Source organism: Ursus arctos, unplaced genomic scaffold, assembly GCF_023065955.2.
Source record: "Ursus arctos isolate Adak ecotype North America unplaced genomic scaffold, UrsArc2.0 scaffold_12, whole genome shotgun sequence".
Classification (NCBI taxonomy): Eukaryota; Metazoa; Chordata; class Mammalia; order Carnivora; family Ursidae; genus Ursus; species Ursus arctos.
The window spans coordinates 55,388,074-55,400,109 of record NW_026622786.1 but is presented as its reverse complement, the minus strand read 5'-3'; the positions used below and the strand labels follow the sequence as shown (position 1 = coordinate 55,400,109).

Sequence of the window (12,036 nt, the reverse complement as noted above, 5' to 3'; positions counted from 1 at the left end):
CATCTATAAAAACAAATAATAGGGAATCAGAGATAGTCATTCATTCTTTCTTTCATTTGCCAAATATTATTTGAACATCTATATGCCGGGCACTGTTGTACATAAGGCGGATACAGTAGTGACTGAAACAGACAAGCTTCCTGCTCTCGCACTCTCATATGAAGTGACAATAAGATGAATACGGTAAAATAGGTAGAGTTTACTAGGCAGTAATGGTGGTAAGAAGGAAGCACAAAACAGAGAAGGGTATGAAATGCTGGACTGGGTGTTGGTGCGGAAATTATAGTTATAGTGGCCCAGGGCCTGAGGGAAGTGGAGCCGCCCATGCGGATGCTGACTGCAGCGTTCCAGGCAGAAGGCAGAGCACCGGCAGAGCACGGAGGTGGAGACGCCCTGGCATGGTAGAGGGACAGCGAGGAGGCCGGTGTGGCCGGAACACCGGGACTGCAGAGGAAAATGTTAAGAGCTGAAGGCAGAGACATAACTGGGCAGGTCATCTGCAGATGACCTTGTGGGTCACAGTAAGGACTGAAGCTTGTGATCATAGGGAGCTGGCTTTCCTTTGGACAGTTTTAAGCAGAGGAATGTAATAATCTGTGTTTGAACAGGACCATTCTAGCTGCTGTGGAGTGAGTCGGGGAGGGGCTAAAGCAAGGAGAACAGCAAGGGGGTTTTTGTAGAACTCCAGGCAAGAGATGATTTTGTAGAAAGACCAATAGAGGGGCGTCTGGGTGGCTCAGTCGTTAAGCGTCTGCCTTCGGCTCAGGGCGTGATCCCGAAGTCCTGTGATCCAGCCCCCCACTGGCCTCCCTGTTCTGCTGGGAGCCTGCTTCCTCCTCTCCCACTCCCCCTGCTTCTGTTCCCTCTCTCTCGCTGGCTGTCTCTCTCTCTCTGTCAAATAAACAAATAAAATCTTTAAAAAAAAAAAAAAGAAAGACCAATAGAGGGATGCCTGGGTGGCTCAGTCAGTCAAGCGTCTGCCTTTGGCTCAGGTCATGATCCCAGGTTCCTGGGTCTGGCTTCCTGCTCAGTGGGGAGTCTGCTTCTCCCTCTCTCTCTCTGCCCCTCCCCCTGCTTGTGTGCTCGCGCATGTGTGCACTCTCTCTGACAAATAAATAAATAAAATCTTTAGAAAGAAAGACCAATAGAATTTTATGAGGACTGAATGTGGGTTGTGAGAGAAGTAGTCAAGGATGACACCAAGGCATTTGCTGAAACTGAAAGAATGAAGTTGTACTTACCTGAGATGAGGAAGGCTACAAGAGCTGAGGTCGGAGGGGTGGGCTCGGTGCTGCACGTGTTAGCTTTGACATACGTGCTGGACATTCCACTAATTGGTGACTGGATAGAGAGATCTGGAGTTAAGAGGTGGTGCTGGAGATGCGGACTCAGGAATTATCATTACATAGATGGTATTTAAATGATCAAATAGGGTAAGATGAGATAGGATGAGCTAACTAAGGGGAGGTGTGGATGGGAGAGATAAGAAACTCAAGGACCAAGCCCTGTGGCACTCACACAGAGGTTTAGGAGATAAGAAGGAAAGGAAGCAGGTAGAAGGGAAACTAGTGAAGTATGGAGTCATGGAAGCCAAATGAAGACAATAGTTTGAGAGAATAATCCATTTGTGTCAAATGCTGCAGATAGGTTGAGTCCGAGGAGGATGAGAACCAACCATTGAATATAGTATGGTTTCTCTAATTTTCTCCTGACTTTCAGTGGATTTTCTTGTTCTAATTTTCCCCCAGGTTGTAGCAGATACCAATATAAGCGCCATAGCAACTCAGCTTGAAAACATGTCTACAAGCTACCACCTTGGTTCTCCCACAGCTGAACACCATCCAGAAGACACAGAGTGAGTATTCTAGATGCAGAGTGCCTGTTACATGTGTGGGCAAGGCTCAGCGAGACCTTTTCCAGAATCTAGAGTGTGCTCTCTAAAGAAGATGAGGGGGAAGTACACATTACCTTTTCTAACTCCTAGAGAATCTCTAGGAACACACCAGGGTTTCCTGATTTCTCACCAGGCTTGGTTCCATGTAGAATCTTAAGAGACGGCTGCGAAGGGCCTGCACACACCCGGCATCTGGTCACTTTGACACAGTGCCTTCTTCCTTAGGAATCACAGATTTACAACCCAGGTGCACCCTGCTTTATTATGCAGGGAATTATGTTTTCTAAGCTAAAGTCCTGTTCCAAGATTTAATCTTACTGTTATACTTGCTGGCATTCTTCATTAAAACCAGTCATTGCCATGAAAGCAGTATTTCTCACACTAGAATGCATGTATTAAGTATCTAAGGAGCATAGTTTAAATGGCTCATTTCTCTGGCCCCATTCTTAGAGACTCTCATGAGTGGTCTGCAGTGAATTCCCCAGAGCAGTTTTGCGAGGACAGAGGATCCGTACTCTCGGAAATGCTGCCCAAAGTTATGCCTCTCAGTACTGCTAGTGCCTGGTCACCAGTACGTGCTCAGTAAATGCTTGTTGACGGATCTGAATGTGTCATTGGAAAGCTTTGATGATCACAGACATTTCAGACTTTTTCCTGGTACTTCACAGGAAAGAATATTAAACTGAGCTCATTTTACTTTTTTCTCATTATGAAAGTAATAAATGCATGCTCTTAAAATATGACAAATATATAAATTATGCTGTTTTCAAGTCACAATGGCCCTTTCGTGGGGAAAAAAAAAAACCAGGACTCTATTATAGGCAGAGTGGTTAGTGCACCTTCAGCACCCTTTACTGTCCCGATGGAGGTACAGAGATGCCCTTGTGGTCTTGGGTCCTTTGCTAAGAACACAGCTCCTGGCAAGTTGGGACCCACTGGCATAAAAGAATTTATAAAGTATTTAGAATCTGACTACTGTTAACATTTGGAGATTTTTTTTATTAGTCTTTTTTATGAAAGTAAATTAAAACAAACTGAAAATGTGAGATAAATGGAGGCAAGCTCCATCTGATGTTGCCAACTGAGGAGTGGAGTTACATTCCCCCGCCCCCGAAAACAGGTCTTTATTTGTGAAGAAGCACAATTATGAAGGTCTCTAATGATTTGGTGGCTCCCAGGGCCTAGCTCTAAGAAAATGACTTTGGACGTCTCAATTCCTATTTCAGGATCCTTAGAAACAGGGGGCTGCATGTGAAAGAGGAACCATGAATCCAATTCATGGCTGGCCAGTGCGCCATGACTGAGAATACTTAACAAGGCCACCAAGTCATGAAATTGTGGAGCTTTATTCATGACATCATTACCATGTGGCCATAGGATATAATTCATCATTATTTCAGCAGATCTTTATTGAGCACCTTCCGAAGGCCAGATACTGTACAAGTACTGGGTTCTGAGGATTCGAACTTAAAAAACATAGGTGAAGGCATTGCCCCAGTCCTCAAGGAATTGCCAGAGAATTGGGAAAAGAGGCCCATAAATCTACGTTTGTAAGAGTTGATAAGTATAGGGGAGTCCAGTTCCAAGAGGAAGATTATGAAGCACAGGGTCCTGTGAAACCCTGGAAGTGGGACACAACCCCGTTAGGGCGTGTCGTTGGAGACACTGGTGCTTTGGCTTAGTTTTAGAAGAATTAGAATAAGCAGGAGTGGCATTCAGAACAGTTAACGATTTCTGTGACATGGACATTCAGCCATTACTATGGATTGCCAGCTGTAAACAACCAGTAAGTACCTCAACAGACAACCTGTATCGGTGGGAACCAGCTGACAATCAATCCAAAAATAAGCCGGGCAAAATTGAGGAGGGGGAGAGGGAAGAATATTCTAGTCAGACAGAACAGCGTATGCAAAGGTGGCTTATATCCCAGTTCTGCAAATTTCTCTAAAGCCGCGAACGGCTGAGTTGGTGGGACCCGGCTCTGCCCCTCGGACATGCATGCTGCCACAAACCAAGTGAGGCGACCAGTGTGTAAATATGAACCTCCCACGAGGAAGACAGCAGGCGCTGGGATGCCAGGGTTCCTTTAGGTTTTTACCCTTTGGACAAGGACATTTGGGAAGAAGAAATTGCCATTCGCTAAGCTGAACTACTTGAGCCCACGTAGATCATTTAATTTTTAGCCATGTTATTTCTAAGAGAGAAGACTTCCACACTGGACGAAACCTTGAAAATCTAAATTACCCATTTGGAACAGACTGTCCTTTATCCATTTTGCTTCTCTTTGGTTTCTCTCTTTTCTCCTGGATTTCACGTCTCACGGACACAGTCATGATCCTGAGTTTGTGACAAGCACAATGCAGACAGCTGGGAATACTGAGATGACAGAGACTTAAGGAGTTCGTAGTCTGGTAGAGGAGAAAGGTGACTCAGCGGTCACGCCACAGTATAGCGAGGACTGTAGTGGGACGTCGGGACCCACTGCAGAGGGAGCACGAAGCAGGATCGGCTAACTCTCCCAAGGGAAAGCATCACCTTGGAGGTGGGCTTTGAAGAACGAGTTCCCACCCTGGGTCCCCTAGGTGGAAGTGGTGGGCCGGGTGTGTGAGGCTACGGAGGCAGAAAAGGAGCCGCGGCGTACTGAGCTATTGGGCTGGTGTCCCCTGCCCTTCATCCAAGCCCACCTGCAGACTGGCGGCCTGCCACTAAGCTAAGCGATACCCCACCTCTCCGTCTTCCCGCACCTTCTTTGAGGGTATAAAGACAGTCTCATTCAGCTTTAAACAGGAAGTGTCAGAGTTAAAAACTAAGCATGGAGAAGGGTGCTGTGACAACCTCAGCATCATGACTTTATTTTTAATTAAAAAACAGTGAGTTTTATGAAAGAGAAACCCCTTATACGTCAAGTCATTAAAGACCTATTGCTCATCAGTCCCACATGACATGGGAAATGTAAAAGTAAGTTTCTAGTTTGCCAAGAGTTCGATTTCATAAACTGGCCTTCATAGTTTTGCAGTATGAAAGTCTCTCTCAAATCTGTGTTCTTCCATTAAAATGAAATTCCCTCTCAATATCTATTCTTGAATTAAACAGCGTGCATTGTGTTTTCAGAACACCTCCACCTAAGATTATTACTTTGGAGAAAGGCTCTGAAGGATTGGGGTTTAGTATTGTAGGGGGTTATGGAAGTCCCCATGGAGACCTGCCAATTTATGTCAAGACTATATTTGCAAAGGTATTTTTTTCCTTTTTACTGTACTTTTTTTTTTTTTTAACCTAGGTGAGATTTTTTTTAAAGTGCTTTGCTTTGCTTACTTTTAGCTATACCTGGGTGTGTGCTTGTATGCTTATTTCATTTTAACTTTGTGTAGGACATTCCCGCACCAGACTAGGGAAAGAAGAGTTCTTTTGTAAGAGTGGAGTTACAGGAAGTGTAATTTTCTTTGGACCCTATTATAAAAGTAGATTTTAAAGAGTGTCTTCTTTCAAGAACACAAGGAGCAGTGTCGTGCTCTTTGGAAGCTGACCTTGGAAGTATTATTCTGAGCTAGAACAAAAGTTTGGCTTTCTCCTTCAAGAAGAGATGACAGCAGAGGACCGTGGCAGAAAGCTCTGTACGAGCCTCGGGTCGGTACAGCATTAATGGCTGTCCGTCTCCACTAACTTCAGGATGCTTCAGCTTAAATTGCCCTCTCTCTTCCAGTCCTCTGCTAAGGTACTTGCAGGATCAGGCCACTAAAGTAGACTCCAGATGGGTAGTAGTGCTTTTCAGGAACTAAATACCCCAATACATCCCACTTGATACATAGGTCATGGTGTACGTTCCTACTGCTGCCTCTAGATGGCTCTTAGATAAGTTGGGGTTTTTTTGTTTGTTTTTTTTTTTAAGTTTATTTATTTAAGTAATCTCTACACCCTATGTGGGGCTCAGACTCACGACCCCGACATCAAGAGTTGCATGCCCTTCCAACTGAGCCAGCCAGGCGCCCCTTAGATAAGTTATTTTTCACTTTGTTGTGATTTTTAAAAGTTGGAATTCAATTTTATTATAGATTGTGGAGGTCTCTGAAAAGGACTTAGTATTGCTAGTACAACTTTATTCTTCATTGGTTTTATGGTAGTCATTTGTTTATTAATTGATCCCTCCTGCTTTTTCCTAAAGAAATAAAGGTCTTCAAGAGAAGGAATAAGATAGATACTCTTTCTAGAAAGCTACACTATACATTAAATAACAAGTTCACTTTTACCTGTGCAGCTCTTATCACCTGTTAATTGAACCTAACCATGACCTGACATACTCCTTAAGTCATTTGGCATTTCCTTTTGGAACATGTTAGGCAGCTGCACGTTTACCCACCTGTTTCCAATTTGTTAGGGAGCCTATTAAGAAGACATGTTATTCCCAAACTACACATCTGTTGACCTGGTCGTGGGCAAAAGGCGAGAGGGAAGGCAGATCAGAAACATTCTGGATAGCAGTGCTGCCCTAGTCTGATAATTCCCAAGGTGGTAAGCTACGTACAGACCCTCCTTTTCCAAAGACAACACCATAAGTAGTTGTGATAACTATTCTTTGGGAGTATTATTATACTTGCTTTTAAAAGAGCCAGCTACATAGATAAGAATCGTGAAAAACACGTTTACTTCCCTGCCTTTGCCTCCATAAAACCCTTCCAGAATGTTTGTAATCCCCTGCTCACTTCATAACTGTAGAGCTGGATCCACGATGTTCAAACAGAGGACCGGTTAGCTTCTCAGGCTTTTGACCCGCAGCCCAGAGTTAGCAGCCACCCAGCTCCACCGATCTAGACAACTCATAGACAGTGGGACTGGGGCCAGGCACCTTCGGTCAGGTCAGCAGAGCATACAGCTGAGGACGAAATGGCCGTGCCTGGCTAGTGGGTTTGAAAAGAAACCACCATCAGATCACAGTGGGACAAAGTAGTGGGGATAATGAATGGACTGAAGCTCTGACAGAACCTCTTTTCAAAGGTCCTCATTGAAAAATGCTCATTTAGAAAGCACCTCTGCAAGTGGTAACCCAGGAGGAAATCTTGAACATCCTTGATATGTTTATTTTTTAAGGAATGGACCTTTGTTTGTAAAGTGAGGCCCACCTGAAAATGAAAAGCTCTGAATTAAAAAAAAAAAAATGTTCTAAAGCTCTAGTCAATGGCCTGCTTAGTTCAGTCTCAATAAAAGAATATTCTACTGCAAACAATTATTATTTTTAGATTGTTCCATGGTGTTTATTATAATGATACCTCATTGGGTGACTTTTTCTTTTTTCATTTGTTTGAATGAACCAATATATCCAAATTTAAAAATTTTCTTTAGAGAATCAATAAACCAAAAACTGGCAAAAGAGTTTTTGGGTTTTTTTTTTTAAACGATGAAATCCTTCTAAAAATGAATTTTGACACTAAGCTTAACATTTCCCCCATAGGAATTTTGAGGAAGGACCTATAGCTATATGTTTTCCGTGTTTTTAAACAATGAACATAACCTCTTTTTTTTTTTAAGTTTATTTATTTAAGTAATCTCTACACCCCAACATGGGGCTTGAACTCATGACCCCGAGATCAAGAGCCACCTGCTCTTCTGATGGAGCCAGCCAGGCGCCCAACAACAATCATTTATTCTTAAAAATGTTTGTCTTCTCAAGTTTCTGGATCTCAGATGCCCACAAGGTGTGGGTTTTTATGGGACCTTTTTAATGTCCCTAAGCTTCTTTTAATAATTCTCTTGCTCAACTAAGAAATTAATTTGGCCCGTTGAGGTCTTTTTTCCCCTCCAGAAATAGGAAGCATGACAGGCACTTTGAATGTGTAGGATTTTTGGGACTTAGTCAGTCTGATTAACGGGCTGTCAGAACCTTCCATTTTCTTTCAGGTGTTTGGTTGGAAACTTCAAAGTCAAAGCCAGCTTTAGGTCTCAGTCTTCTCAGCAATCAGATTTTACCATAAGCCAACAAGAAATTGGCTTACAACGACCGCAACAATCCCGAACGTTTAGGGAACAGCTTTTCAGAGACTGTGAAATCTGAAAACATGAGCTCGGTTCACTTTATTACACTACCACCATTATTGAGTAAATACCGTGTACCATGCATTCAATCCTTAGAACAGGCCAAGAGATAGGTAGTAGATGCCTATTTTACAGCATCAGGGAGGGCTAAGTGCCAATGCTGGGGACACAGCAAGTGGGTAGAGCCACATTTCCGAAGTAGAAGGAGGTCTGTCTGTGACTCATTTATTTCTCCCTTCCTTCGCTTAGTGTGCAAATGCCATACTGATGAAGTAGGAGACGTCAGTGAAGTCATCCTTTTTTGCATCCCAGAAAATGAAAACTTAAAAAACTGGACATGCTTTTCAACTAACTACATAGATATCTGAGGCTTCCTAAAGCCCTTAGATGTAACATTTAATAAAATCAAGTTAGCCAAATAATTGTGATTTTATCCACAAGTTGTTTAATCTTATCCGTATTGCAGTTAATATACTTTCTTTAAAAAAAAAATTTAATGAAGTTACAAGTTATTTAATTTTGGTATTTCCCCCCAGTACAGACCTGGTTTTGAATATTCTTTAAAACTCCATTATACCAGAATTTCACTCTTTTCACGGTTTGGAGATTCTAGGTAATTCACCCGTCACCTGAGGACCTTCGTACTGCAGGTGGACACAGGTCTCTGGAGCATTAGTTAGTCCCTCAGTTTGACTCCTGACTGAGTCCATCAGGACAGGCCACCTGTGGGCCTTGATTATTTTCCCCAGCACTTCAACATCATTTAGGGAACTCTTCCGGCACTAATTTTTCAAGGGATTTTCACAGCCCAACAAAAGGAGAAAGCCTCCCACAAATCATTTCCTAGGTTATTTTTTTTCTTTACTCATCCAGAATATTTCTAGTGATATGGTATTTTTAGATACTTGGCTTTAGAATTTTAAAAAGCCCAAGTTTCACTGGCTTCATGCCATTTTGAGGAGCCATGCATGACTGAGTATATAATGAAAGTAATCATTTAGAACCCTAAATGATCAAAGATAAATGCAGTGGAAGCTTTTGAATATGATATTGCAAAATTTTAGAGATGCTACACTTTGTGTACTTTCACGTAGAACAACTCTATTGAGATAGAACACACATAACGTACAATTCATCCCATTTAGAGGCTACATTTATTTTTTAAGTTGATTTACTTAAGTAATCTTTACACCTAATATGGGGTTTGAACCCTTGACCCCAAGATCAACAGTCTCATGATCTACCAACTGAGCCAGCTAGGCGCCCCGAGGCTACACTTATTTTTGACAGATCACCTCAATGCTGATATCTTAGTAATGCAATAGAAACCCTATATAAATGATGGTATTGGCAATAAGGCTAACACCAGATTCAGCACTGCCTTTGTCAGTATATTATGTATTCATGAATATGACACTCAAATTCCATTCCGTACTGAATATTGAAATAAGGTCCTACTTGTATTAAACGAAATGTGAATATCAGGACATTTCTACTAGTATGTTACCTAAACTAGTATGTAAACTAAACAGTGCGTAATTATGGTTACCATTCAACCGTTATTCAAATAACATATCCTACATTCTTAATTTTCCTGGTTGAAAAACATTACCTAGAAATCACTTTACCTGGTAGTTTTTAAAGTTACTCTTTTCATGAGCACACCATAATATTAATATTATCTGTGAACTGCTTGGTCCCGGATTAAACTGAAACGTCTCTTGTTTGTAGGGAGCCGCTGCAGATGACGGCCGGTTGAAGCGAGGCGATCAGATTTTAGCTGTTAATGGCGAGACGCTGGAAGGTGTTACCCATGAGCAAGCTGTGGCCATTCTAAAACGCCAGAAAGGGACTGTAATCTTAACTGTGCTGTCGTGAGCCCCGGGTCCTAATCACGAGATAGATGCCGTAGAACATCCGGCGGGGCGCGAAGCTCTGAGAGAGGACGAAGAGCAGCCCCCACTAGAACCGCCCTCCTTTAGCACCTCACCCTCTTTGCTCGGGAGAGGCGGCTAGGTTTCACGTGAATTGCCCAGATCAGTCGTCACCTCTGGGTGAGGTGAACTTCTAAAGCTAGAACGAGTCTTACCTGATCTGCATCTCACATCCATATTTAGCCACTAGTAGTAACTGGTTCTGATTATATTTGCTGAAACCGAAGTTAACCGCCTCTCATTCCCGTGCCCTTCTCTGCCCATCCCTCCTCACTCAGAGGCTTAACAGCAAGCTCACGTGTCCTCTGATGAACAGAAACAAATGTTAAGCAACTTGTCATCTCACTCATGATTTACTTAAGCTAATTGTCTCTTCGAGTATGCCAGAAAACAGTAGTAGTATAATTAAGTTACCATTGATCCCCAAGATGAAACACCCACTTCTCCTATGGGAAATTATTGTGCTCTTTTCTGCACAACTTAGAGTCAAATAAGTCTCAAATTTATTTCTCTGGTTAGATCTTTATAAGCTAGTCATTGGTGATTATGATGAGTCAGTTTACAGACTGTAATCTGAAAATTCTGGAAGGCTTTCTAATTGTTTTCTTGGCTACATAAATGTATACCGCTGAGCAAATGCACCTTATTCTCCACAGGAACAGTTAGCATCCGTGTTCTGAATTCTCACCATGCTAAATTATGTTCAAGTCCAGGAAGTTCAGCTGGAGTTAATGGCATCCCAGTAGGCAGCCATCATTCCCCCCCTTCAGTCTTCACACAAGGAGGTAGAAGCCCCAGAACCAGTCTGCAGAGATCAGTAAGTTTTCCCTCAAGTCAGACAAGGTCTGGGTGGCCTTGAACTTGTGCAAAGTGGAGTAGCAAATTTGAGGGTCCTTTCCCTTGGCTCCATACTGGTCAATCTAGCAGCACAAACTGTAGGAACATAGGGATGGAGCAATGTGCTTAGCCACAAAGTGACTGTGGAAATGAACTCAGCCCAAGAGTCAGTGAGGGGGGCTCCTTGGCTGATGTTTCCTGATCTTCAGGAAGCCTCCCATTTGCTAAAGTTTTACATGCTAAGAAAGCAACTCCAGCAGAAAATACAAAAAATACCTTTAAAGTTGAATAGGGGCATTCTTATTTAAGTATCAGCAGAAAAAGGGGGGAGATGTTTATCAGTGAATGTTATAGGTTCTTCTGTAAAAAAAAATGTACCATGAAAGATGAGTGCCAGGATCAGTAGTAGTAGTTTAGCATCTTTGAACTCAAATACAATGCTGCAAATAGTTCACAGTCGTTATCAAAATGGAATGGGCTCTAATTTAAAAATTTTATTTAATAATTACCGATTTTAATTGAGAATTACCTTTGAGTAGACGTAATCACAAAGTGCATTAGCTCTTGTCAGAATATTTTGTGGCTATTCCAAAGTATTGAGTGCCTAAATTTTACGTTGACAATGTCTTTCGTGACTGGTATTTAGTTTTCTGAAGTTACATACGGCTTTTGGAATTTCTGATGCATCCAAGATGTGCAATGTCGTTAGGATCTTATCTTTCAGTGCATGAGAAGCTCTCAGCCTCAGAAGTTCTATGCGAATTGTACCTGCGAGAACACCTGAGGCAGCCAAGAAGAAATGAAGCCCAAATAAAACTTGAAAATGCACCTTAAAAAAAGTGTGTGTGTGTGCACACGTGTGTGTATACACACACACGCAAAAGACTTCATATATTACTTTTAAAATGTGATTCTGCTTGATTTTGATGAAATGGCCATTAAATACACATTTGGAAATAATACATTGCTGTTGGGTCTCATACACATTATGCTCTTAGGTCATGCCACTGAAAGTCTACTGAGGAATTGTGCTTTATACTCCCTGCTGCTGTAAATTGACCAAAATTCTCATCACTGGTTCTGCCTCTGCTCCGTGACTACTAAATAATTGCCTTGCCAAAAATGCTTTTTTGCATCAGAACTTACTGACAAGCTAAGACGGCACGAAGATGGGGATTTGTGAGAAGAGTGGTTGTCTCATAGCCGCATCTATTGTCTTGGCCTCACCATTTGGGAAATCTATTGTGATTGGAGGCAGCATGAGAGGGAAGTAAATCAGGAGAAGCAAAACTGCCGAATGTATGTGTGCGTTGTTTCCAAAGATTCTAAATAAGTGTAGTTGCC

General features: G+C 42.2%; 1 protein-coding gene across 4 annotated transcripts in view; it reads left to right on the top strand.

Moving 5' to 3' along the window:
• The window catches only part of PATJ (PATJ crumbs cell polarity complex component), a 336,460-nt gene extending 324,808 nt beyond the window's left edge, over positions 1 to 11,652 (top strand). For 2 of the 4 annotated variants that reach the window (XM_026497951.4, XM_026497950.4), the window contains 3 exons: positions 1,749 to 1,855; positions 5,006 to 5,129; positions 9,653 to 11,652. In XM_026497951.4, coding sequence (XP_026353736.2) covers positions 1,749 to 1,855; positions 5,006 to 5,129; positions 9,653 to 9,799 — 378 coding nt within the window. In that variant the 3' untranslated portion in view covers positions 9,800 to 11,652. The remainder of the gene's footprint in view (positions 1 to 1,748; positions 1,856 to 5,005; positions 5,130 to 9,652) is intronic. The other 2 variants (XM_048220189.2, XM_026497952.4) reach the window with 1 other exon arrangement.
• Positions 11,653 to 12,036: the final 384 nt, after the last annotated feature.